This window comes from Alnus glutinosa, chromosome 3 (assembly GCF_958979055.1).
Source record: "Alnus glutinosa chromosome 3, dhAlnGlut1.1, whole genome shotgun sequence".
Classification (NCBI taxonomy): domain Eukaryota; kingdom Viridiplantae; phylum Streptophyta; class Magnoliopsida; order Fagales; family Betulaceae; genus Alnus; species Alnus glutinosa.
This window is the reverse complement of record NC_084888.1, coordinates 13,598,240-13,625,946: the sequence shown is the minus strand read 5'-3', so window position 1 is coordinate 13,625,946 and position 27,707 is coordinate 13,598,240. Positions and strand designations below refer to the sequence as shown.

General features: G+C 34.7%; 1 protein-coding gene across 3 annotated transcripts; it reads left to right on the top strand.

Moving 5' to 3' along the window:
- Positions 1–10,510: 10,510 nt before the first annotated feature.
- Positions 10,511–20,812, top strand: LOC133863503 (uncharacterized). Of its 3 annotated transcripts, none has more exons than XR_009899399.1 (9): positions 10,511–10,763; positions 11,292–11,454; positions 13,820–13,991; positions 14,613–14,671; positions 16,745–17,572; positions 18,579–18,713; positions 19,509–19,867; positions 20,006–20,062; positions 20,456–20,539. XR_009899399.1 is itself a non-coding variant. In XM_062299464.1 (9 exons), the coding sequence occupies exons 3-9, from the start codon at positions 13,865–13,867 to the stop codon at positions 20,606–20,608; spliced, it is 1,650 nt and encodes a 549-aa protein (XP_062155448.1). In that variant the 5' UTR covers positions 10,512–10,763; positions 11,336–11,454; positions 13,820–13,864; the 3' UTR covers positions 20,609–20,812. The 3 variants fall into 3 exon arrangements, 2 of the variants coding, with proteins under 2 accessions (XP_062155448.1, XP_062155447.1); XM_062299464.1 differs by having other exon boundaries at positions 10,512–10,763; positions 11,336–11,454; positions 19,509–19,799; positions 20,456–20,812; XM_062299463.1 differs by having other exon boundaries at positions 10,512–10,763; positions 19,509–19,799; positions 20,456–20,812.
- The last annotated feature ends 6,895 nt before the right edge of the window (positions 20,813–27,707 follow it).

Sequence of the window (27,707 nt, the reverse complement as noted above, 5' to 3'; positions counted from 1 at the left end):
CTAAAACTTTTTCAATGTAGGCATTTTGAGACAGTTTTAATATTCTTTGTTTTCTATCTTTGTAAATCTCTATGCCAATGACATAAGAGGCTTCATCCAAATTCTTCATTTCAAAATTTTGAGAGAGAAACTGTTTGGTTTCATGTAGCAAACCTAAATCATTACTTGCAAGCAAAATATCATCTACATATAGGACTATAAAAATGACTTCACTCACACTAACCTTAAGGTATATACATTGATCAACAAAGTTCTTAATAAAACCATATGAGGTAATAACTTTGTGAAATTTGATATACCATTGACGAGAGGCTTGTTTTAGCTCATAAATAGATTTATTTAGTTTGCAAGCTTTATGAGTGTTATCATCAAAACCTTTATGTTGTTTCATATAAACATCTTCTTCAAGATTACCATTCAGAAAGGCTGTTTTCATATCCATTTGATGTAACTCTAGATTAAACTGAGCTATTAATGCCATGATTATCCTAAATGAATCATTCTTTGATACTGGAGGTAAGGTTTCATGATAACCAATGCCTTTTTTTTGTGTGAAACCCTTGGCCACAAGTCTAGCTTTATTTCATTCAACATTACCGAAAGCATCCTTCTTGGTTTTTTAAACTCATTTGTAGCCTACGGCTACAGCTCCCTTTGGTAAGTTAACGAGATCCCAGACTTGATTTTTAGCCATGGATTCTATTTATTCCTTCATGGCATTTAACCATAATGTGGAGTGTTCTCCACTCATGGCTTGTGAAAATGAATTTGGATCATTCTTAGGCAAAACGTCAAAATCGGACTCTTGGAGGTATACAATATAATCACTAGGAATTGCTGGTCTAATTATCCTAGAGGATCTTCTTAATCCTACTTCCTCCGCATATGGAGGAGGTTGAGTAGGTTCATTCTGAACTTGTTCCTCATGAGTTGACTGTTCTAAAATTGATTGTGGTTCAAGGTAATTAGTTTGGATTTTCTTGAGTATAATCAAACATTCTTTAGATAAAGGAGCGTCAGTCAATGCTTGCGCTTCCTCTAATTCAATCATTTGAGGATAAGCACTCCCACTTTGTTCAGAATCCTTTAAAAATTTGGCATTTATAAACTCAACAATTCTAGTATTATGATAAGGACAATAAAACCTAAATCCTTTGGAGTTGACTGCATAGCCAATGAAATGATCGCTGGTTGTCCTTGGGTCTAACTTCTTTATATTTGGATTATAAATCCTCACTTCAACAGGACAACCCCATATGTGTAAGTTATTTAAATTTGGTTTTCATCTATTCCATAATTCAAAAGGTATCTTAGGAATAGCCTTGGATGGGAGCCGGTTTAATACATACACAATAGTTTTTAAAGCTTCACTCCATAGAAATAAAGGTAGCTAAGAATTACTAAGCATGCTCCTTACCATGTTCATAAGTGTGCGATTTCTTCTTTTTGCTACACCATTTTGTTGTGATGTGCCAGGCATTGTGTATTGAGCAACAATGTCTTCTTCTTCAAGAAATTTCGCAAATGGACCTATCATTTGTCCATTTTCTGTGTACTTTCCATAGCACTCTCTGCCTTTATCAATATTACGATCTTGATTTTTCTTTTTCCTTCTGATTCTCTACTTCTACCTTATAGGTCTTGAAAGCATTTAATATTTCAGCCTTATCATTTAGAAAATAGAGATACATATAGCTTGTATGGTCATCAATAAAAGATATAAAATATCTTTGACCATTCAGGCAGAGAGTAGGGAAAGTCCACATATATCTATATGTATGATTTCAAGAATCTAAGAACTCCGTTTGACACCTTTAATGGTCTTGTTTGTTTGCTTTCCCTTTATGCAATCCACACAAGTACCAAAATCAGTAAAGTCAAGAGTTTTTAAGACTTCATCATTTACTAATATTTTGATTCTCTCTATGGAGATATGTAACAATCTCCTGTGCCATAACAAAGCGGAGTTCTCATTCAAAAGGCTCTTCTTTGTGCCAACATTAGTATGCGATGATAGATTGTTGTTTTCAAAGTTGGGATTTAGATCAATTCTAAATAAACCATCAATTTTGATTCCACCACTAATAAAATTTCCTCCTTTATAAATACTAAATGTAGATTTTATGAATAAAAAACCAAAACCAATAATATCTAATTTAGCAATTGAAATCAAGTTTCTAGAAAAGCATGGATTGAAAAATACGTTATCCAAGTCCAAAACATATCCATTTTTTAAAATTAATCTAAAAGTCTCAATTGCCTCCACATGAGAAATCAATTTATTGCCTGAGTAGACCCGTTGGTCATTGCTTGCTGGTTTCCTTGTGTTGAGAAAACTCTGTATTGTATTAACAATATGGATTGTAAAACCAGAATCAATCCACCATGTATTACAAGGAGCCTCAAAAAAGAAAAAAAGAAAAAAAAGATTCATAACATACTGTAGATATGATATTACCTTTCTTTTCAAGCCATCTTTGATACTTTTAGCAATCCTTCTTCATATGTCCATTTTCTTACAAAAGAAACAAGTATCCTTATTGTTATATTTCTTGATTGACAAATTGTTTTCTTTCTTGAAGTGTGGGGCACTTTTGCATCTCTTGGTCTTTCCCTTATCATGAATAGTCATAAGGTGAACACTTTGTGGTTTCTTATGTTTTAACCTCTCCTTCTCTTGAACACACATGATCAGAACTTCATTTACTGATCATTTATCCGTATGTGTGTTGTAGGATATCTTAAAAGGAGTGTATTCAGATATGAGGGAGTTCAAGGTGAAATGAACCACAAATGACTCAAATATATTACCCTCTAAGGACTTCAATTGAGCAGGCATGTTCCTCATTTCCATAATGTGCTCTTGCACACTTCTGGAATTGTTGAAGGTTTTGCTTGAAAGTTTCTTTATCAGGGTGCTTGCCAATGCCTTATCGGAACTAACAAATTGTTCCTCAATGGCCTGGATGAGCTCTTTTGCCTTATGGCATTCTGGGGTAGAACCCCTAATGCCCTTTATGTCGTGAGATTTCATAAACATGATGCTTAAGCGATTAGATTGCTCCCACCGCTCATGCTTTGCAATCTCTTGTGGCTTATTTATGCCCGTGAGGGCGGGTGGTTCGTCCACTAGAGCGCCAAATCAAGTTCCATGCACTCCAAATAGAAAAACAAATTTTCTTTCCATTTAGAGAAATTATTTCCATTTAGCATTGAAACAATACTTTCAATAACAACAATAGAAATAGCTGCAATAATCAAAGAAAAAAAATTTAATGCAATGAAATTAACTTTATTTTAAATTAAACAATGCTAATTTAATAGTAAATTTCAACCTACCTGTGGGCAAATGTTACATCACGCATGAAATTTACTCTTTATTAATAATATTAATAAATTTAAATATTAATAAATAAAATTCTTCCTACCTGTGGGCTTAAGATAAATTTTACTTTTAATACTAAATTTGCTATCTTATTCTAATTAATTCATAAAAATAAAAACCTCCTTATGGGGATAAGTAAATAAATTTATGAATTAATTATATCATTGATGTTAATTTTTCTTTATAAAGTTCATGTGTATAATCATGATGTAATTATTATTTTAAAATTGGGATGATGTGGCTCTCCCAAAATTATTATAATAATTACAACTTCATTAACATCTAGTAACTGTATAGATGCCCATAAATAGCCCCAGAAATAAAACAAACCAATATAAAAATGAGGTAAACAATATTTTTCAAGGTACAACCATGTGAGTTCCCAAGTGAGGGGGGTCACAATGACACTTTTAAATCCCAAAACTTCCCTAGACAGAACATTTTTTAGACATTGTATTCTTAAATAGTACTGTAATCATATACCAACATATATGGTATTGTTAATTATTCTTAGGTTTAGGCATCAAACAATTTATATTTAAACAATATAAATGAACTTAAATATATTCCTAAATTCATGTATTAAAGAAACAATAATTTTAATATTGAACAATGTAAATCATAAGAGGAATAAAGCTTTAATATGAGAGCATAAAATATAGTATAGCTTAATGGTTTTAAGCTATGTACTTTAAGGACTTGAAGGTCCAAAGTTCTAATTGTATATGACCCTTTTTTTTTTTATTATTATTATTATTGATTTGGATGGGCTACTGAAATAGGTTGGGCTTCTGGATCAGCACACTTAAATCTAGCTTTGGCCTCGGTATTGGGGGTGACCCGAATGGATGTGTGTTTGGGTATTGAATTTTTGGAATTAAAATTGAATTCTAATTCTATTTACAAATTTCGAGGTAAAAAAATGTGTTTGGGTGTTGAATTTTGAGATTGAAAAATATTATTTTTTAATAGTAAAGAATGATTGGAAGTTTAAAAAGTTGTGTATAATGATTGGTATTGTGAAAAGTTGTGTGAAATAATAATTTATTATATATTGGTTGTTTAATTAAAAAATAAATAAATAATTTTTTTTTAAAAAAATTAAATTTAAATTTTTTTTAAAAAATAAATAAAAATGGATGAAACCGGCAGCCACCCCTTTGGGGGTGGCCGCGCGCCACCCCGGAAGGTGACCGAGGGTGGTGCGCGGCCACCCCTTAGTGGTCGGGGGAGGCCGTGCGGCCACCCCAAAGGGGTGGTTGCCAATCGGCAGCCACCAATTGTTTTTTTTTTTGTAAAAAAAAATTTTAATTTTTTTTTGTTGATTGAAATTTGTATTATTTTATTATTTAAATGTGGGACCCACGCGTTTTTTTGAGACAACTTGTCCTGCGCGTGGGTCCCAGTCATTAATCAGATTATCAGCTTTGAATTGGAATAGAATTCGGGTCAAAATTCGGGTTTTTTTTGCAGGTGGGCGGGTTTTAGAAAAAATTCAAAAAAAATAAATATTCTTTTCCAAACCCAAACACACCATCAACCCACTTAATGACCTATTGGGCTAATGGCTTTTAAACCTTAACCGGAAGCATAACCCGTTAACCTGAAAACATAAGTTTTGACCCGGAAAAAGTTTTAGCTCTATGTTGTTTACCCTTGTTCTTCTTCCTTATTGTGCCAGCCGCCCCTTATGCCCGCTGCTCTGCAGCAACGGCGACCCAAAGAGGTTGCCGTTTACCCAAGAACCAAGCAGCCCTCAAGGGCCGCTAGTTCCGATCCAATGACGGGGAGAGGCCGTTGGAAACAACCCCTCCTTACACGGAACGATGATGACCATGACATGCCAACACCTACTGCATGCGGCGGAAAAAATCTGCTCAACTTTATGCAATTTGTTTTCACCAACACTAGAAGTAAAGAGCAATCGGTCGGTGGGTGAAGTTCCACGACAATGGGCTTGAGGTGCTTCATAAATCACTGCAAGAGATGATTTTGGATCCTTCTTTATGCAGTGATTAAATTACTATTGGATCCTTCATCATCTCCAGATTATGGCACGACAATGATGAGATTCATGATGCAGTGCCAAAAATTCATTATGCAGTGTAAAATGGGTTTCATAGCAAAACAGGTTTTACAGTGTGCAAAATATGATTTCAAGCTTTATACAAACATTTTAGGCATAAATGCAAAGCAGCAAAACAAAGTGAACCAGAACAATAAAATATGCAATTAATGCTGAACAAATTGGCATAGGCAGATTCTGATACCACATAATAGCATATTATAAATCGAATGCTAATTTAATAATGTAAGCAGCAAAATGATTGATCATAAATACCTCCAGCCATGCTTTGCTCAAACGTACGAAAAAAGATTTTGCAAAATTTTTTTTGGAAAGGTTCTTCTTATCTATACTCACTGAATGTCGTACTGATGGAGTACACAAATTAAGTATTTATAGGCTAGATCAGGGACCTCTTCATTCAAAAAATTGAAGAGTGATGTTATTTTTCTCCTCCCATCAAGGAGAAAAATCAGCACACTATCAAGATAAAATGATTCCCACGATCTGTATGATCTCTCGGCCATGATCAGATACAATTGGAATAAGTCATATTTATTGATGTGCCATTAAGGGCATATATAGTATTTCTAACACACAAGCGTTGAGGTTGGGCGGTGGCAGCGTGGTTCGGCCTGGGCAGTGGCGATAGATTCGGGCAATGGCGGTGGCGGTAGATTCTGGCAACAGTGGTAGCGGTGTAGATTTGGGGCTGGGTGGTGGTTTTTCTTCAAAGTTTCTGAGAGAGTTTCTTTTGAAGGTTAATGTCGACAAATGAGTGATGCATTTGGTATAATCTGATGTTTCAGTAACATTTCATTTTCTTATATTGGGCTGATGTGTCAACTTCTTATTGGTGGGCACAAAAGCCTTGTTTTATGCCATGATCTCACAGAAGTTGCTCTCCTCTATCACATGTATTTTGTTAAGAAACAAACCAGATATGAAATTCATGAATCAAAACAACACCATCTGAAACATTTTCAAACATATATGAATAGCTAGAAATTTTAGTTGGTTGTGTGGTCCAACCGGTGGTTCCCGTACATCGACTGCGTCATGTGCGGATCGGTGAGTACTAGAGCAGTAGTGGGGTTCTCTGAGCCTTTTAAGCCCAAAGCTCTTTGTGAAATCAATAGCACCCCTTCGCAAAATAGGTTTTGTTTTTAATTTCATTGCTGCTCAATTTTCTGTGATTTTTTTTGGTAATTGAGAAAGACTAGAAATTGAAAGATACAAAAAGAAATTTTGACAAAATGAGATTTTGAGTCAACAAATGTGGCAAAAATCGATTATTTTTTCTTTTGTTAAAAACTTTTCCTACGTTGGTGTTCATAAATTGAATTTTCTTTGCTTTTTCAATTTTCTCAAATAGCAATGTTCTCTTTTAGAATATTTTTCAGATGTTGTTTTGATCCATGAGTTTCATATTTGGTTTGTTTTTTAAGAGAATACTGTGATCGGGTGTTTTCGTCTAGAAGTGCTTTGTTGTTTCAAGATGATGTGGCTTAATGCTATTAGAGGGCACAAAAGACCTAATTTGTGCTAGATCCTTAAATAAGTTATTCTCATCAGTTTGATGTGTTGGGGGCTACTTTTTTTGGGTGAGACCCACACGAGCCAAAAAGTGAGCCCCTGAATACCAAGTGATGTTGCGATCTTAGTTAAGCAATTCAACGTTCTTAAAGAAGGCCCCACCATACTGTCAGCAATAAATATTGTCGATGCAGAATTAAGACTTCGTTTATTTCAACGTAAAATATTTTTCATATTTTTTGGTGTTTGGTGTAGTTTTAGAAAATAGTTTTCATTTTTAAATTTCGAAAACAATTTTTCGAATTTTAACTTCTTATTATCAAACCTTCAGACCACATTTGGACCATTGCTAGAAGTCGCCAGCCATTTTTCATCTTCGCTCATTTTCTGTATGAGCCAATTGTCGAAAATATTATCAGGAAAGTCATTTTTTCTGAAAAATGATTTCGTTGAAAATATTTTCCAACATAAAACATTTTATCTCGAAACAAATGGAGCATAATACAAATTGCTAATCGAATGCTATTGTTGAGGAGTTTGCACCTCTATTGAACCATGCCATTGAAGGCTTATGGCCCAAGCCAATATGTCACTATTGGAGGCTTATTGCTTAGCCCACGGGGTACCAATGCTGGTGATGCAATGGCCATACTACATTTCATATTATTGAGAGCTTTATAACCCTCAAGAACTAGGGACAATAATTCATCTCATATCATCGGGAAATTGACAACCCTACACAAGTTAGGGACGGTCATTAATCTCATATCATATTTCATTGAGAGCTTGACAACCCTCACGAGCTAGGTACGGTTACTCATCTCATATCATTAGGAAATTGGTAATCCTATATGAGTTAGGGACGACCACTAATCTCATTGATGTAGGAGAATTGGTAGACACTGAGTTGTAAGATACTGAATTAATTACGTTGGAATATCTTCACACAATATCAGTGTAAGAATGACAAAAATAACATAATCAAGCATAATTAGGGCAATATTACATAATGGGGTAGTAAATCGAGCATAACTTTAGCCACAAGTATTATATTTGCATATAAGACCCTAATCCAATTTTTTTCTTTCAATGCACACGTTATGGCCACCTAACTATGCTATGTGAGCATCAGTTTTTGGGCAAGAATCCATTGCGTTCCCCTCCAAATCACAATTTTAAGGGTTTTTTTTTTTTTTTTTTTTTTTTTTTTTTTTTTTTCATTTTAAGAAATATTTCTTTTATCGTTTTAGTAAGGATTTTATTTCAAGATTTTGCCAAAGTTTTGGCAAAGTCGGTTTGCCTCGACTTATAGACTTAGTTATTCATTCCGATTTGGATAAGAATTCCAGTATTCTCAAAGTTATTCTCTGTTTTGTTTGGGGCGGCTAGGCTTTTTCTCTTTCCTGGCCATTTGTTAATTTTCTCTCTTTCTGAACTACATTTTAGCTTCAATCTTTAGTTTAATTATACTTACTATCACATGCTGTTAAAATAATCTAGTTCTGCTCGGCGTTACTTGCCTTATTTCTCCTTAGGCAACTTATATACACATCTTTTTCTTTTTCTTTTTTTTAAAAAAAAACTAGAAAAAAGGTAGCGGTTTTACCTCTTAAAACTTAAACCTCAAGCCTGTTTTACAAGAAAACTCATTTTCTCTCTCTCTCTCTCTCTCTCTCTCTCTCTCTCTCTCTCTCTCTCTCTCTCTCTCTCTCTCTCTCTCTCTCTCTCTCTCTCTCTCTCTCTCTCTCTCTCTCTCAGAGCTTAAACCTCAAGCCTTTTTTACAAGAAAACACATTTTCTCCCCTCCCCCCCTTCTCTCTCTCTCTATCTGCCACAGCGCACAAAGGCGACTGACCTAGGGTATAAATAGAACCGACCTAGGGTATAAATAGAACTCTTTCCTTCTTTCCTCATTTCACATGTTTTTATAAATGATCACTAGCTTTGTCAACATTGTAGCTCTTGTTAATGTATGTTGTGTTGCATAGGAAACCATTGCTGTTTATTTTTCGTGTTGAACCAAAAGTGATATTTTCATGCAAAAACAAATTTATATTGTTAGAGCCGTCATTTTGATGGCTGTGCCGAACCTAGATAAGTTATCATTAATTAATCTCCCCATATGGGGCTTTCTTGTCCTTTTGTGAGATTTGGTGCCCATTTGATTTATTTGCAAGCCTTCAGTGCCTCATTAGAAGCCATTAGCCGACTTGATTCCTCCCATTAATAAACAACTCGGGGCCAAGCTACTATATCCGTCTAGCACCTAACAACTAGACACTATCTAGAAAAGTGCCACAATTGAAGTGATGGTTGCCTGAGAGCCTAATAATTATTATTATTATTATTATTTATTTATTTTTTCTTTCCATTTTATGACATTACAATCCCAAACTCGTATTCAAGAAAATTGTAGTCGAAAAAATGGATAACGCATAACTAAGAATTCTAATCACTGTTTCTGGTTCAAACAATTATTTATTTATTTAATTTTTAATTTTTATAATTGACAAATAGATGCTTATCTATTGTAGGGGTAGGAGATAACTTATTGTTTACCATTTTTTTTTTTTGTAAAAAAAAAATAAAAAAATTAGAGTAATCGTGTAGCCACCCGAATTAGATCAGAGGGGAAGCCGTGTGCCTACCCTTACCAGGACATGAGTGGTTGTCCGGCCACCTTGAAGTTATTTCCTATCTTGTAGCCACTTATTTCCTCCGCTAAAGGCAGCCAAACAATTATTATTATTATTATTTTTTCAAATAAAATACGTGTACTACATTGAAGACATTTTTTTTTTTTTTAAAGTACAAAACACTTACTTAAATACATTAACAAAAATACTTATAACATAGTGTTTATTCCCAATTTGAGCCACAAACAATAGCAGGAACAACTTATTCCACCCAATTTCGTTACAAGCTCCCACCCCTTTCCCAATAACGGGTAAAAAGAAAAGAAAAAGAAAAAACATAACACTCTAAAACTCAAAGAAAAAAAAATATTAATACCTAGGTTACATATATTGTACATATATTATTGAAGTAACGTTAGTATATTGTTATGACGACTATTATATAATTAATATAATGTGACAGTGAAAATTAATTTTTGATTTTTTTTTTATTACAAGTGATGATTTATTACTGATTTTTACTATCATATTATCAAATTGTATGACAATTGTATAACAGTCTACTTAATATGTCTTGATTGTGCAAAAAATATATGAGATCCATATGCATGAATTTCACACCTAATATGTCTTGATTGTGCACATAAAATTTGCAAAAATCATTATTCAATACGAAAATATGATAAACTTAAAACGATCTTATATTATATTAATTATTAAAGATAAAATTAGTACGGCGTGCCAAAAGGCTTCACCCACAGTAACCAAATCCTAATCCAAACAAAAACCACCCGGACTCCACACCCACCTCTCAATTTCAGTTCAGAAAACATTTGGATTCCGAACTATATGCTAGTAAACACAGCGTACTAGAAAAGCGAGTCCAGAAGACGCACATTCTTTACCCTACTCTCTCTCTCTCTCTCAAAATAGAAGGAAAATCCGGTCATTTATTATTTATTTTAAAAATTCCTTTTCGTATAGAAGAAGTTCTCTCTCTCTCTCTCTCTCTTCGACTACTTGTTTTCTCAACTCAGTATCGGACGCTTTTTTCGACTCAGTCGGAATCGCTCCGTTTCAGAGGTGGACCAGGTGGTTTACAGTTGCAGGGGCTGAGTCAACTTGGTCACACAGTCCTATGGTGAGCCCCAAACCCGCTAAGTTTCGCTTGGTTTATTTTCATTTTCCTTTCAATTAAACTTCGAAATGCAACATTTTCGAGTAATTTTTAGCTTTTTTGTACTATTGCATTGGAATTCGGAGTTTCCGGAGCAAATTTGGTTTGTTTTAGTTGTTAATTTCAGGGAATTTGTCAGTTAAAAAGGAAATTTACTCTTATGTATCTATAATTGTTACTATTTCTAGAAACATGTTTTTGTTTGAATGGAAATAAGTTTTTCGAATTTTTCAGTTAAAAAAGGAATTTAATCTTTGTCTATCTTTCTAGAATTGTTCTATTTCTAGAAACATGTTTTTGTTTGAATGTAAACAATTGAAATTAGTAGTGTCACGGTATTTTATTTTATTTTTTATTTTTATAAATATGTATGCTCTTGTTTGTATGTTTGAATTGTCTATGGTGGATAAAGTCTTAGCTTGAAAAGAAAACAGAGTTCACTTGGGATTATGTATTTATTTATTTTTTGTTCATGTGTTTGTCTATGCTCAGTTTGTGTATTTGAGTTGCATGTGGTGGATTTTCCATGGAAACAGTGGTTGGAGTTGAGGGGAATGATGAAGGGAAGGTTGAAGAAACTGGGGTTGAGAAAGGTAGCTCTGCTCTGTCTTCGCCAAAGCAGATTGCCGATCCGGTTGTCTACAAGCTTGTCCGGGTATATTTTTTTTATCACATACTAAATGTATGTAGTTATGTATGTGTGTGTGTGTATGTGATCATCTTGTTGCTGATGTTGTTTTTATTTATATGTAAACTGAAAGGAAAAAAACTGGTTTCTCTTGTGCATGAAAAATGTTGAATTGGGGTTGCTTGAGATGTAAATACAAATGAACGCTCTTTTTTGTTGTTGTTGTTTTATATAAAAAAAATGTTGTTGAATATGAAAGGCTTGTTTTTATGCGGTATTCTGCTGAGTGCACTAGAAGCAGCTCTTTAGGGAAAAGACTGTTATGCTTTTCAGCTGGCAGTGTAGTCTTTCATGTTATTGGTATAAAGAAGAAATATAAATTAAATCCGAAGAATATATACCACCCTCAAGCACACTATAATTCAGCTCTGTGCATCACAACAAAGACCGTGGAGCTGCTTTTCAAGCTAGTGGATTATTTTTATTTTCTGTCCCTCACCTGCCTCTCCAGCAGGACATCATTTTGAACACTATGCTAGGCATTACACAAGGGACCCCAATAAGGATAGAACTAAAGACGGGCTCTGTGAATGCTATTGTTACATGCATTTTGTTCCTGAGTGCAGTTCTCCATTGCTTTCGCTTTGTGCTACTAATGGGCTTCATGGAAGTGAAAGTTTATATGTATTTCTGCTTGTAACCTAAAATTGGACTCCATCACATGTATTGGATTTTCTTTATTCAAGCATAGAACATAAAAAGTCTGGCGCTGGTCCCCATCTCTCTTAGAGGGGTTTAGCCATGCCACAATGTGTTTTTGTCTGAAATGGAATGGACCAAAGGATGCTGGTTTATTTTTTATTTTTTCCTCCTCTTTACTATCTGTTTGTGGTTAAGGAGTAGAAACATTTTCTTGTTTTTTTTTTTTTTTTTTTTTTTTTTTTTTTTTTTTGTTATAAGTAAAACAATTTTATTAGAAAACGCAAAGGGAAACAACTTAAGTACACACGGATTATACAAGAGAGACCCTCAATTAGGGAGAGGAAGAGGAACACAAAATTTCTGAAAAATTAGAAAAGCGAAAACTGTTGTAAGCCTCCATCCAAACATAAAGAGATTTGAACTTAATAGCTTTTAACTATAGCATTGTTCTCTCACAATCTTCGAAGTTCTGAGCATTCCGCTCTTTTCAAATGCAATACATTAAGCACAAAGGACCCATCCTCCAAGCTTCTAATCTGCGGCGGCTTCCCAACTGACCTCTCCAACAAGCCAACAACTCTAGCACCATTTGATGCATAATCCACTCCAAACCAAAAAGGCGGAAGATCAAAACCCACAAATCTCTAGCTACTTCATAGTGAAGAAGAAGATGATCTATGGTCTTTTCACACTTTTTGTACATGCAACACCTATCCATCATTGCCATGTCTCTTCTCAGGTTGTCCAAAGTTAAAATCTTTCTTAATGCTGCCGTGCACACAAAAAAGCCACTCTCAAAGTAGCCTTATTTTTTTTCCAACTGCTCTTCCAAGTAAAAGTTGGGGGGTTGGGAGAGAGATTTGACCTCGAACATCTGCCTTTTGGAAGGGGTCCAACCGATTTTATCCTTACTACCTCATCTCAACCTGAGAGAGTACGTAAGGTTAAAGAACGAAGAGACAACTCCACCTTCCAATCAATAATTGGTCTAGTAAAAGTAATATTCCTCTGAAGAGTGTCATTAATAAACTGCACATGTTCTGTCACCGAAGCTGCCTTATAGCGAGCAATGCTAAACACCTCCGGAAAAACAGCCTTTACGGGTTGGTTCCCACACCATAAATCATGCTAAAACTTGATCTTAGACCCATCTCCCACCTTACTTTTATGCAAGTTAGATCTCATGTGGAAAGTGCATCCTTTGAGCTCTTTTCTCTTCGCAAAAGGAAAAGGTAGTGTGTGTGTGTGTGTGAGAGAGAGAGAGGGAGGGCCTTATTTATCTCTTCCTGTGATTGTTTCTTTCTCATCTTACTTTTACAGAAAGCCAAATCAAATTGAAAGAAATTTAGTTCTACATCTATGCCCTCCTCATTCTTTCCTTTGCCCCCTATTTGTTTCCCTCTACTTAAATCGAATGTATTTGAATTGCGTTGAACAATTTTGTTGTTTATCTTTGCAATTAGTGGTGAAGAAATTACGGAAAGACTTTAATGACTTTAAAATCACAAATGACTCATCAAAAAAATAAAACGAGAGGGAAATAAAATAAAGGACATCCAACTTTCAATTTTGCTGTGGTAGTACCTAATTTTAAAAAAAGGAAAAAGGTTTAGTAGCTCATATTAATTTCTTATTTTCTTTCATCTTTCTTCCCATCTTAGTATGCTCTGATATCTTATCTGATATCCAGGTTGAAGGAGATGGGAGATTAGTGCCCGCGACAGATGATGAAGTAATGGAGGTTGAGGATTTTCTTGAAGATGACAAGAGTGAAATGCATGAGGTTGCTGACAGTGGGCAGACTGTAAGGAACATATGCAATGGAGGGTCATCCTCTGGGAAGAATCAGTTAGAAAGCTCAGGTCTGCTTGTGTTACAATTACTACTACTTCCTCTTTTAGTTTTATAATTATGGTTCATTTTGAACAACGATATAAGTAGATAGATACAGATCATGTGTACTTTGCATACTGCTGGAGTGAGGAATTCTTTTTCTTTACGATGAGGCTGTGCAATTTAGATCCAACATGCGCAGTTTTTGGTTTTTATTTTGAGATTTAATTAATTATTATTATTATTATTATTTTTTTTTTGGGGGGGGGGGTTCCATATTTTGATTCCTTCTGATAATGAGAAACCTTATTCCAATCTTTAGCTCTCTTCGAGTTAGGGATTCTCTCATGGTTGTGCTATAAGGGCCAAGTTTTTTGCACCTCATTTTTATTTTTGTTTCTGTGTTTTTTATTTTTATAAAAAAATTGGAGAATTATAATTACTACATGTAACAAAGAATTATATGAGGTTTTAGATGTTTTATAGATGAAATCTCTGTTGACTGGCTTTTTCAACTTACTTGGAAGTCCAGTACCGGAACAGTGCATTATCAGCAACTTGGTTCACTAAGTCATTCAGACACATGTTTTTTTTATCTTCTGTTTCTGTTCCATTTGAGTTTCCGTATCTGAATGAGCAATATATGCCAGGTTTTTTAAAGTCCGAGGACTCAGAAGCTGATGCTGGTAAAGTAAATGCACAGCTTGAGGTATTGGTTTCCCTTTTACTTTTTTCTTTGTTGGGATGTAGGTTCCTGCCCTGTTCCACGATTGAATGGATTATTGATTAGCTATCATTACTTGTATGACTCTTGCCATAACCACTTGTTTTGAACAGCATTAAGCTGCTACAGAATATCATATCTCATTTTATTGTTTGGTTTTTATTTTTAATATTGTAGTATTGGTTAAAAATCATTAGTTGAGGTGATTTATGTGCAACTTTATTAAATTATTTAATCTAAGCGAAAATTATTGCGCCTTTTAGTTACTTTATAAGTTAATGGAGACCACCTGGGGTGCACCATTTTTACCTAGATTTGTTGTAGATTTATCATTTTCTTTAGAGTAAGTTTATTTTATGGATTGTGTTGCTGCAAGATTTTGTATTTACTTTAGATTTCCTACTATTATTACATTGTTGATAAGGCCATAGGGCTGGGTATCGGTTAAATCGGTGATGGTAGGGGCATTTTCGGCCACCAAACTGCTACAGTTGGTTAATTAAGCGACCGTACAATTTTCGACTATTTCGGTTAAGTTGGTTACATGTTGGTCAGTTAATCAGTTAAGTATGGGCTTTTTATATTGGGCTAAGACTGTTTTTAATGGGCCCAAACGGGTTGTTTTTTGGGCTAAACAATTCTAAGGTTCAAAACTGAAACGACGTCATTTTGATTTAAACACAAAGCCGGGCCTGTTAAGTAAAGGCAAGTTCCAATCACCAGTTGTTTGAAAGATGATAAATCAAATAAATAAAAATAAAAAACAGTTTGGTTAACTGTCTAAAAAAAAATCTCTACTGCCTCCTGAACCGACATCAAAACAATAGTTTTATTCCGCCTACCGGTCGCCGCAAGTCGGTTTTGGCAGTGGTCGTGCATTCTGCCCACCCCTAGATAAGGGTTCTGTTATGTTGGATAGATGAGTTTCTAGTCAACCTACTTATCAAAAAAAAAAAGAAGAATAAAAAGAGTTTCTAGTCAACCTTTTCAACTGATCATTCATTTTTTGATAGGTAAGAGATCAATTTTATAGAAAAAGGCGTAAGGCGCCCCTTAGTATACTGAAAGTATACAGGGAAAACACCTATCTAGAAATAGAAAAGCAAGTGATCATTCATGCAACAATTGAGCTATGTATGGAAGGCTGTGCTACAAGGGCGTCTTTGCTTGAGCATTTTGCCTTGTTAGACAAGGAATTCTCTTTGCAGGTGTTTTATTGCATTTAAGGCACCAACTATGGTGGTACCTTTGAGGGCAAAAATCAACATAATGGAGCCCTTTTTTCAGTCAGAAAGTGCTCATGTTTATTCTTGTCACATGGGTTGTAAATCTCTTGCATGGTCTTTATTCTTCTTGTTGTGATGGTTCATGCCTAACATGACATGGACCAAAGTTCTGTTCCATAAGTTGATGTAGGAAGGCGCAAGGAAAACTCTCTTTGTTATTATAGTACATGTACTTTCAGTTTTATGAACATTATTTTGTTTATTTGGATCAACATTTAACTTCATAGTGTAACTCCATGCAATGATATGAGATGAAAACACAAAGATCAACTTGGATGTTCGACTTATGGATATTTCTTTATTACATTTAAATACTGCACGGACAGATTTTATTTTATTTTTAACATATTCATGGGACTCAGATCTAGTATATGTACGTACATACACTTCCCCTTGTGCACAGATAGCGATCATGCTAACTATACACTTTAATTTCATCACTCCAAGCGGATTATTTGGTTTCCCATGTGCTGGTATATGTACACACACACACACACACACATATATATATATATGCTTCTAGATGTGCAAATAGATATTTGATTTTGGGTTATATGGTAATTAATTGCCTTGGATCCTTGTTGGCCTTTAAATTCTCTTGTAATGCACTGAGGAGATGTTGCAAAAGGTCAAACGTGAGGAAAATCTCTGTTAAGGATCTCCTGAACAGTATTCTACTTGTACAATTGTCAGTTTAGACAGCCAATGTTCTGATCAGCGTGATAAATTGCTTGGTATTGATGAGAAGCTTCAACCTTAAATTTCCTTGCAGGAAAGCTTTCCTTTATCAGACCCAAGTTTGAATGACAACCACATCAATCAATCTGGAAGCACTGGGGAGTGCTCCAAGCCTCCTGATAAAATGGCAGAAAGTGGATCATCAGCTTCTGCTCTCTGTACTGGTTCTAGTTCAAACCCTGATTTTTCCAAGTTAGAGGGAGAAATTTGCTTGGACAGACTATCAATCAGAGAGCTCCATGAAGTGTTCAAGGCAACATTTGGGCGAGAAACTACTGTCAAAGACAAGCTGTGGCTTAAAAGAAGGATTGCCATGGGATTGACCAATTCTTGTGATGTATCAACCACAACCTTCACAATTAAAGATAACAAATTGGTGACGAAAGCTGAAGAAGAATGCAATCAGAATGTGGATGGTTCAGTCACCCAGGATCTAGCAGTTATAGCAACCGATGTTAGCTGCAAAGACTCACCAGCTAGCCATGATAGCCAAGTGGAAGATCATCAAATTGGTTATGGCAAGAAATTGAGAAATCATAGTATTGAACTTGATAGTGGAAGTGAGCATCTTCCATCGGAACAGAGAGGAGCCAAAAGAATTCGGAAGCCCACCAGGCGATATATTGAAGAACTATCCGAAGTAGAATCCAGAGATTATAGCCCAAGGTTGATGAGTTCACCTAAGAATGCTGGACTTGGACAGATGTCTCCAAAATCTTGTCTCAGGCCTGTTAGAAATGTGCTTTCAGATGGGAGAACTGTTGTCACCAGGTTGGACTCTCTTGGAGGATCTGGTGTTCAGGTTCCGTTTGTTTCTCGGGTCCGAAGAAGCCGTCCAAGGAAAAATGTCATGGCTCTTATGGTATGTGACACCTTAGATATCTGAACAATATGAATTGTGGCTTGGTTTATCTGCACTTTTGACTATTGGCTTTTTGCTTCTTAAGCATATAGTATAGTCCTTCCACAATGCTCCTTACTGCTAGCTGTCAAATTAGATAGGCTATCCTTCAATATGCGTGCTTGTAATTGCACATTCTACGGGCAAGTCCTTATAGGTTGTGGGAGTGGTTTGGCATTTTAGCGTCTTTAAACGATTCATTGACTTCAAACTTATCAGATGATACCACACAGTATGGTCCTTCCGCAGCCCTCCTTCATGCTAGCTGTCAAATGAGCTAGGCTATGCTTCACTATGTGCGCTTGTAACTGCACATTCCACATGCAAGTCCTTATGCTTTGTGGGAGTGGTTTGGCATTTCAGCATTTTTTTTAATGATTCATTGAATGCAAAGTGGATAAGATGATTCAACAAACCAACAGAAAAATAGCATTTTTTTTCAAAGGTATAGATCATGAGAGCACCCAGTACTGTTTGCTTGTTCAGTACGCTACTGAGTTGCGAATTCAAATCTATAGGTTCTGCCCTTTCATAGCCCTCCTTTCTGCTAGCTGTCAAATCGGCCAGGCTTTGCTTCACTATGTGCACTTGTAATTGCACATTCTACAAGCAAGTTGTTATGCTTGCTTAGGGGCATTTTTTTGGTTTGTAGGGATCAGATGATACCACAAACCAACAAAAAATGGCAATTTTACAAAGGTGTAGATCATGAGAACGCCCTATGATGAAAAATAAATAAACATAAGAAGACAAATGAGAGTGAAGTTGTAGTTGGTTTTTTGCCTTAGGATATTTAAACATGTAGAGTCTGATACTAAAATAACACACTGGTTTGGCAATAAGTTGGATAGAAGACTAATGGCATGCAATTCTGGTTACTCCAATATGGTTGTCTAAGTTTGATTTTGTTTTGTGATACTGAAACTATTATACTACAGAAGAGCTGATCTAGAATTTCAATTGGTAGACATTCCATCCAAGTGGCATGGACATGGCAGCTAAATTGGTAAAGAAGGCCCTTGCTCGTAGTTCTCTAACAGATGATGATATTGGGGACAAAGTTTTGAAAAAGAGGTCTTCTGCCGAACAGATTCAGCAGCCGGTAAGACCAAATTTGAGTACATCACATGATGATAATTTCATCTTTATTGTCAATTTGTGTAGATAATTCTTACTTGCGGGTGTTTCTTTCTGGAAGAAACTCATGTATTGATTTCTTATTGCAGTTATTAGCAGTTTTATCTGGCAAAAACACTGTTATGTAATATTTAAGCAGTAACTCTATTGCCTTTGTAGTTGCCTTCCCTTGCCATCCTCTAAATAATTTCTATAACTTAGTATTTCTTTTTGTCAAGGGCTAAAAGTCCTAAACTTCAAGCAAGTCTAAGGGCTCTAATATTTTCTTTTCTTTGGGGGTTTGATAATATTCTAGCTAGTCTATGGTCTTGAGCCTCTCATGTGGAGGCTAAAAATTAGTATACATATTCTGGTCGTTTTTTGACTCTGGATGGTGCTACAGACCTATTCCGTGACGGGTGTTTCTGGGAGAGTTAAAACATTTTCAGTAGTTATGGCAGTAATCTCCATGGTTGATCAGATAAAGCAGCTGATATGGTATGTTTAACTTTCTTCAACAATCAGCTGCATTGAGGGGAATCTATCTAGTATTTGTTGAAGGATTTGACAGGTGGAAGAGATGGTATAATTATATCGTTTAAGTTGTTTTGCATTCTGTTAAGATGATTACTTTCAAAAAAAAAAAAAAAAAAGATTACTTCCCTCTGATCTCCTGGTATTCCATTTCTATTGAACAAGAAAGTGCTGTATTATATTTTGTTTTTATAACATAATTACTCTTTGATTTCATTGTTAGTTGTCCATTCTTTTCCCTATGTAGTTTTTGGCTGAAGTAGAGAAAGATAGGCAGCCTTCAGTGATGGGCAGAACTGAAGGAGGGGAAAATTTGGGACTGAGACAGACAGATTCGTCTGGGGATAATTCAGATGATAACGTAGTAACTGTTCCTACAGCCAAAGGTGGAAGGAGAAGGAAACATCATCGAGCTTGGACTCTTGTTGAGGTTATGAAATTGGTTGAGGGTGTATCTAAGTGTGGACCTGGGAGGTGGTCTGAGATCAAACGACTTGCTTTTGCATCGTATTCATACCGTACATCCGTTGATCTGAAGGTACAAATTTTCATTTAAATTTGTATTTCTTTGCATCCTATTCATACCGTACATCCGTTGATCTGAAGGTACAAATATTCATTTAAATTTGTATTTCCCAATTAACATTTACTCATTTGAAATTGATACTTTGATATGAGAGGCAAATTTTATGGGATATATCCTTCTCAAATACTTTTAGGCTGACAACGGATTTTGTCATGCAGGACAAGTGGAGGAACCTGCTAAAAGCTAGCTTTGCACAGACACCTTCAGATGACGGGGTATGAGTTAATTTTTTTCCCCTTGCTTTCTTTCATTTAAGTGGTTTGTGGTGGTGGGTGGGTGCTTTTTTGAACTCTTTGCTCAACATTTATACAAGTGGTTGTTATGCGACCACCATGTTCTCTCTTAATTATTTCAAATTTGTGCTTTTATTTTTTATTTTGAATATTTTAATCGGCTCCACTATCATTATATGTTACTATACCTATGCGATAGAATTTGCTTCAGCATTGAGCCTGTGCACTGTAATTACTGACCTTGAATTATTACTTTATTGAAGGAAATTTTGATATTGCAGTTCAATAATCAGTATATGGAACCATTAAAAATTTTATTTTCGTTTTCTTGTGGCTAGTATAGCTTATGTAGTTTGTTTCTGTGGTCAATGATAGCGGAAGCCTACTTCAATGCCCATCCCTGAGCCAATTTTGGTACGAGTGAGAGAGCTTGCTGAGATGAACGCACAGGTTCCTCCAAATCTTAGCTCAAGCCAACCGGCTGTGGGTAGTAGAAATTTGCATGAAACAAGATCCGGGTACTTGTAACATTGTAAATAATATCATTTTAGCTGTCCAAAAAGAAATAAAGATTCTAATCTGTATGCGTTCTAGAATTGGTTCCCTTTGATACTTATTTTCATGATGCTTTGTATGGATGGTTGGTTAGGCATCAAGGAAGTTTACTAACAGAGATATGAGAACATTGTTATTTTCGTTTTTAATAAGTGGATTAGTTGATTTATGTAGCAATTTTAAAGAAGAGGGAGAGACTATTAACACGGGGTGGGGGGCATCAAGGTTGATGGGGCTTCACCTCTTTTTGCATATAACGATCAAATCATTAGTAGATCTAAACCGTTCAATATATCTATTTTTCATAAAAGGTACGGTTGTTTGAAATGCCTCCTGATGTACTGAGAGCAATATTGTCTATATTTTTACTTCTGGCTTGAATTAGTGAAGTAATGTTCTATATATCATTATCTTTGGTTGAATACATTTTTGATCCCCAATAGTTTGGTAGTGCTATCAATTTGGTCTTGGTGTTGTTGATTTTTCAATTAAGTCCTTAAAACTATTTTTAGTGTAGTTTATGATGGGAGTGCAACTGAAATTATGAAACTTTTTGGGTGGCTTATTTTTAATTATGTATATTCACCAATAGAGGTGTCATTAAAGGGAAATCGATACCACAATCAATGCATGTGATATGCAAGCCCTTCAATTTCATCATACCCTTGATTAATTGTGGACGTTATTCTTCAGGTTATATTACCAAAAAAAAAAAAAAATTATTATTTGTATGTAAGTTTACATTGATATAAGATGCTAAGTAAAATTACTATTTGTGTGATGACAACATATATTTATATGCAAAAATCGCAAGAGTTTTGTAAATAATATACGGATATGTTTGTTTTAGTTTTTTAGAACACTTAAATTATTAAAACAAAAGAACTTTTTTTTTTTTTTTTTTTTTTTAATGCAAAAATTGTTTATTTTTGTAGGAATAGAGGTGAATTTATTACTTTAAACGATAATAATAATAAATTAAAAATAGAGAGGTGGCTGTCAATACGAAGTCAGGCTCCACACTTGGAAAAATAAGTGGGCGTTTTTGCAAAATAAACATGTTATGGCATGTTTGGACGCAAGTTAAACAAAAAATTTCACTTGCTACATTGTTCGAGTTAAATACAATCGGAATTCATCCCCTTTTTCCACCCGAATTCACTCCAAATTTGGGAAAAAACAAAAACGAACTCCAAACACTTCAAGGCGTCATAATTAGCCTTGGCCAGCCTGCCGGGATCCGGCCTCTCTAGCTAGATCCGGCCGTTTGTGCCGGATTCCGGCGAAACTGCTGGATCCGGCAACTTTCGTCGGAATTCGGCTATCCCAGATTCCGACGAAACTGTCCGGATTCCGGCCTTTATCTCGAATTCTGGCTATATTAGTCGGAATCAGATAAAAATAGTCAGAATCTTGTCGGTCAGTGACCGAATCTCGTCATCGATGATTTTTATATTAATATTTATATGTTTTGAATAAAAATTAATTTTTATTGGTTAATATGATTGAATGAAAATATTTGTGATTTTATGTACGTGCCAAACACCGAAAAATGCTTTCGGCGAAAAATATTTTCCAGAAAAATGACTTCCTTGAAACCATTTTACGACGGAAACCATTTTACGTCGAAACAAACAGAGCAAAAGCCTAAATCATTTTCCCTAGATGAAAATCGCATTTGATCCTCTTTTAAATGACGCAGTCGAACACCACCGGAATTTGGCCGGTGTCGGATTCCGGCCACCTTCGTTGGAACCCGACCAACCCAGATTTCGATGAAACTGTCTGGATTCTGGCCTTTATCCCGAAATCCGGCAACGGTAGCCGGAATCAGGTGAAAATGGCTGGAATCCTGCCGGTCAATGACAGAATCTCGTCACCGGTGATTTTTATATTATTTTACATTAATATTTCTATATTGTGAATAAAAATTAATTTTTATAAGTTAATATGATTGAATAAAAATATAAAAAATATTTATGATTTTCAGCACACGTCAATATAACACAAATTACAACGTAAAACAATGTAATCTCAACTCTTAAGGATTGCATTTCCCACATGTTGACAATTTTACTGGACAAAATTCATGCAAAACCAAGTAACAATTACATGACAAAAATCAACTCTAAAGGGTTGCACTTTCCACTTGCCACCCTGCATTCACTTAAAAAAAATGGTTAAATATTTTTACTGCCTTGCATTTATTTACTCAAAGTTTCAAAAACCTTGATAAACATGTCAAGAGAGCTTCATCACTTAAGATTTATTTAGCATGTAGAATTGACAAACCTTTTGAACCAACGTAATTCTAGAGCCTTCCCAAACCTCAGCTTCACAAGAACACCAATATTTAGCAAATAGAAAAAGATAAGAATTGTCCCAAATCCAATCAAAAGCATTCAAGAAAACATAAGCTTAAGCCCATTACAAACTGAACAACCTCAAAAATCTGAGTGTTCCTTTCCCATCAAATAGTCCACCTATTAATGGTAAGTGCATGTGAACTTATGTTACATCAATGAAACTCGTAATTTTCAACCACCAACATAATTCCAAAGCATTTGCAGAGAAAAAATATTGAGTTTGTCAACATTTATGTAGAGTACATGCAATAGCATATACTTCTAAGTATAAAAAATGAGCTATATTTGTAAAATATGAAATGAGATATTACAATGGATCTAAAGTAATCAAAAATTGATGAGAGAATGCAACCATAAAACCAACAGTAATACCAATACATACTGGATGTCAAAATTATTAAACATTAATATTGAAAAATAGTCATTATTTTCCCTAGATAAACTTCTTTAATAAAAAAAAGAAGAAAAGGAGAAGGATCCAACAAATATTTTATACGTTAAGACAATACTTAATAGAGAATATCATACCAAAGTTCTTTCTTATTCAAGGAGAAGAACCCCAATAATAATAAAGAGACTAAGATACAGGGCTGATTAGATCCCCAATAACAGTAAAGAGACTAAGATACATGCCAAATGAACATCATGATTGTTAAGTATGCCCAACTCGATAGAATCACCATGTAGACTATTGCCCCAAAATAAATGCTTATAAAAAGAACTTTCTACAATAAATCTAATCCCTCGTTCTTTCAGCAATTTTATAATACATTTTTTCCACACAATTGCACTGGATCCAACATATATTTATAAGTTAAGACAATACTTATTGAAGAATATCATACCAAAGTTCTTTCTTATTCAATGAGAAGGACCTACATACACTCAAAAAAAAAATAAAAAATTAGTTAGATATTTTTACTCCCTTGCATTTATTTACTCAAAGTTCCAAAAACCTTGAAACATGTCAAGGGAGCTTCATCACTTAAAACTTATTTAGCATGTAGAATTGACAACCATTTTGAGCCAACGTGATTCTAGAGCCTCCCAAACCTCAGCTTCACAAGAGTATCAATATTTAGCAAACGGAAAAAGACAAGAATTGTCCCAAAGCAATAATCCAGTCAAAAGCATCCAAGAAAACATAAGCTTTATGTCCATTACAAACTGAATAACCTCAAAAATCTAGGTGTTCCTTTCCCATCAAATAGTCCACCTATTAATGGGAAGTGCATGTGAACTTATGTTACATCAATAGAACTTGTAATTCTCAACCACCAATATAATTCCAAAGCATTTGTAGAGAAAAAATATTAAGTTTGTCAACATTTATGTAATACTCTACCATGCAATAGCATATTCTTCTAAGTATAAAAAATGAGTTATATTTGTAAAATATGAAATGAGATATTACATCAATCCTGAAAAGTAGTCATTATTTTCCCTATATAAACTTCTTTAATAAAGGAGAAAGACCTGCATACACTCAAAAAAAAAAAAAAAAAAAGGTTAGATACTTTTACTCCCTTGTATTTATTTACTCAAAGTTCCAAAAACCTTGAAAAATATGTCAAGAGAGGTTTATAAATAAAATAACACATAAATTGTTTGAAAAGGATAATAGGGAACAAAGTAGATCACTTCAACTTCAAGTATTAATTACTTAACTACATAGATTTTCCAACAAAAAGTCTAAAATTAAGATAGGAGTATGAAACAACAGTTCAAAATATAATACCAAATTCAAATTACATATATAGTCCCTGCAACATTGAACTTCTTGAATCATGGTGGCGTAGGTAAGTCTACTTCAATCGCTTTCTACAAAAACAAACAGAAAAAAAGTTAATAACTTACTATAGTGTCTTTAAAAAAATAATTAACACATTATAAAAATGTGCATAAAAGTCTCACTTACAGCTTTATCTTCATCTATTACAGAGTTTTTTCTAAGTCCATGTAATGCGCTGGCCCAATCACTCCCACACAAGAACATTTCTACTGTTTTGATGGATAATCTCGCTCGGTGAGGATCAATGACTCTACCATCAGTGCTGAAGGATGATTCTGATGATACTATAGTGATTGGAACAGCTAAAATATTCAGCGCTATCTTAGACAAGATACGATACTTCAAGGCATTAAATTTCCACCATGCCAAAGCCTCAAACTCAACATCTATGTCTTCTCCATTGACATCCTTTTCACATATGTAAACGTCATCTTCAAGATATACATCCAAATCTGTTTTAGTGGGTCGCACAATGTCATTAGATCTTATGTATTCCATAAATATTGATTGACTAGTCGATTTCTTGACTGCAGCAACTCTAGTAGAACCACTTGTAGAATGAGAATTTTCCTGAGCACTTTGTTGCAGTTGCATAATAGGTGAATTATGAGACGTTATACATACCTCATATAACTCATGAAGAGCGGATATGACATTATCAATGTTTATAGAAGCTTCAGGCTCTGGGTAAATTAGAGGGAAACAAAATTTTATCAACTTCATTTTGTATCTCGAATCTACTACAGCTGCTAGTGCCATCAATAAATTGCAACTACCCCAATACTTCTCAAACTTGTTACTCATTTTACTCACCACTGCCCTGATGTAGTCATTATTATCCCTCCACTTCAACAACAATATTTCCTTCATCCTCCAAATCTCAGGTAGAAACAAATTTTGAAGTTGGGTATTCATTGCCAGATACTATGTTGGTCACCTCATTGAAAATTGACAAAAGTTAGTTCACATTTTCAACCTTCTCCTATTCTTCAGGACTTACTAATCACTAAAAAGCTTGATCACTTTGATGGTACCTAGGAAATACTTCTTTGAATTGTACGGCTGTCACCAACATCATGTAAGTGTTATTCCAACGTGTAGGGACATCTAAAATCAATTTCTTGCTAGGGAGTTGCAATCTTTTAGTAATATCACTAAATTTTCTCAACCGACCCTCAAAAGCCACTATGTGCTTGATACCCTCTCTAACTAAATCAACTATGTCTCTAATTTTAGCAAGTTCTGCTTGCACCAACAAGTTAGTAACATGAGCATACATCGTACATGAAATAATCTACCTCCAATAGGCAAGCCTTCCCTTAACTTGAAATCATCTTTATGAATTCTGATGGCAATATCATTTGCTTTAGCATTATCAACCGTTATTGTAAATACCTTGTCTTGAATGCCCCAATCACCAAAACACTTTCGCAGTGCATCAACAATAACAACACCGCTATGTGGAGGCAGTACGTTACAAAAATTCAACACTCTTTTTTGAAGGAACCAATCGGAGTCCACAAAGTTGCAAGTCACCACCATATATGACACTCTTTGTGCACTTGTCCACATATCCGTGGTGATATTGACCTTGTCCACCCTCCAACAATGTTTTCAACTTCTTCTTCTCAACGTTGTACGTAATAAAGCAGTCTTTCCTAATAGTTGCACGACTAACCTTCTTCCAAAGGGGATTTAAGGACTTACAGAACTTGTTAAACATATCATGCTCCATTATATTAAAAGGATAATCATGGAAAAGAATTATGTGAGCAGCAAGTTCTCTGGATTTCTCAATCTTAAAAGTATAATTTGACATAGATAGATCTCATGTCACATCAGGATCAAGGGCAATGGACTTTTGCTTCTTGTTGGCAGCCACATATTTAAGACATGCAACTAGATGCCTACCAAGTGTAGAGGTAGAACTTGAGTTGGAAATGGCAAACAACTTTTTGCACCACTTAACACTGCGATTTCTTGACACCATCAACTTCTACAATAACAAAGTCATTCCAAACAGGCAAAGTCTTTCGTCTCTCTCTCTTTCTATACGCATTATTCTTAGGATTTTCATCAGTAAGAGGACCCATAGTTTGGGATTTACCTTCTAGTGAAGGACTTATCATTGAATCATCCCCACACACATATTGATCGACTTCTATTGGTTGACTTGTATCTTCTATAACTATTATTCTATTAAGATGTGAAAGATAGGTATGAAACCTAAATGCCCAAAACTAGGTACAAACACACTAACACAACATGGCATAAATCAAAACTAAAACAAAATACTTACATCCATCTAACACAAAAACTCTAACATAGCAGATTTTAAACAAATGTAAATTCAAAATTTGTACATATCATGTCAATTTTTCCATATTTATTCTTAAATTTTAAAAATAATAAAGAATGGGTTATAAGTAAACAAACTAGCATATTAATCTTACACAACATGGCAGAAAACACAGTTAAAATAAAAACTGTTACACAATTACACTAATTAATGAGGCAAATGCCTTATAAGGTAGCAAATAGCAATGACTATCAAGTTCTGATATAGAATGTTGGCTGAATGAAGATACTTGAGCCATTTGAAGCAACTATTATGCCATATGTGTAATGTTAGTTACTCACAAGAACATTGATAATTAAAATTACAAAATAAGTAATAACATAACAATGTATAGTGGAAAATCAGGTTTCCGATTTTTAACAAAAGAAAGACATCCATGCTAAAAAATGCTATGGAAAAGTACTTGAGAAAAATAACTCTAAGTACTCAGATCTATTCAACAAATACATAGAAAGAAACTAAAAATCAAAGTCCCACACATCTTACATGAGATTAAAAGATTGATTGCAGTTTGAAAATCAAAATAAGGATGTTGGTTTCACATTGAATTTGACG

Bases quoted from the DNA above. Each gene is read 5' to 3' on its own strand.
- LOC133863503 (XM_062299463.1), top strand. From the start codon at position 11,326: ATGGAAACAGTGGTTGGAGTTGAGGGGAATGATGAAGGGAAGGTTGAA. The intron at 11,455-13,819 runs GTATATTTTTTT...TCTGATATCCAG, and splicing joins TTGTCTACAAGCTTGTCCGG to GTTGAAGGAGATGGGAGATT. The intron at 20,063-20,455 runs GTATGAGTTAAT...GGTCAATGATAG, and splicing joins AGACACCTTCAGATGACGGG to CGGAAGCCTACTTCAATGCC.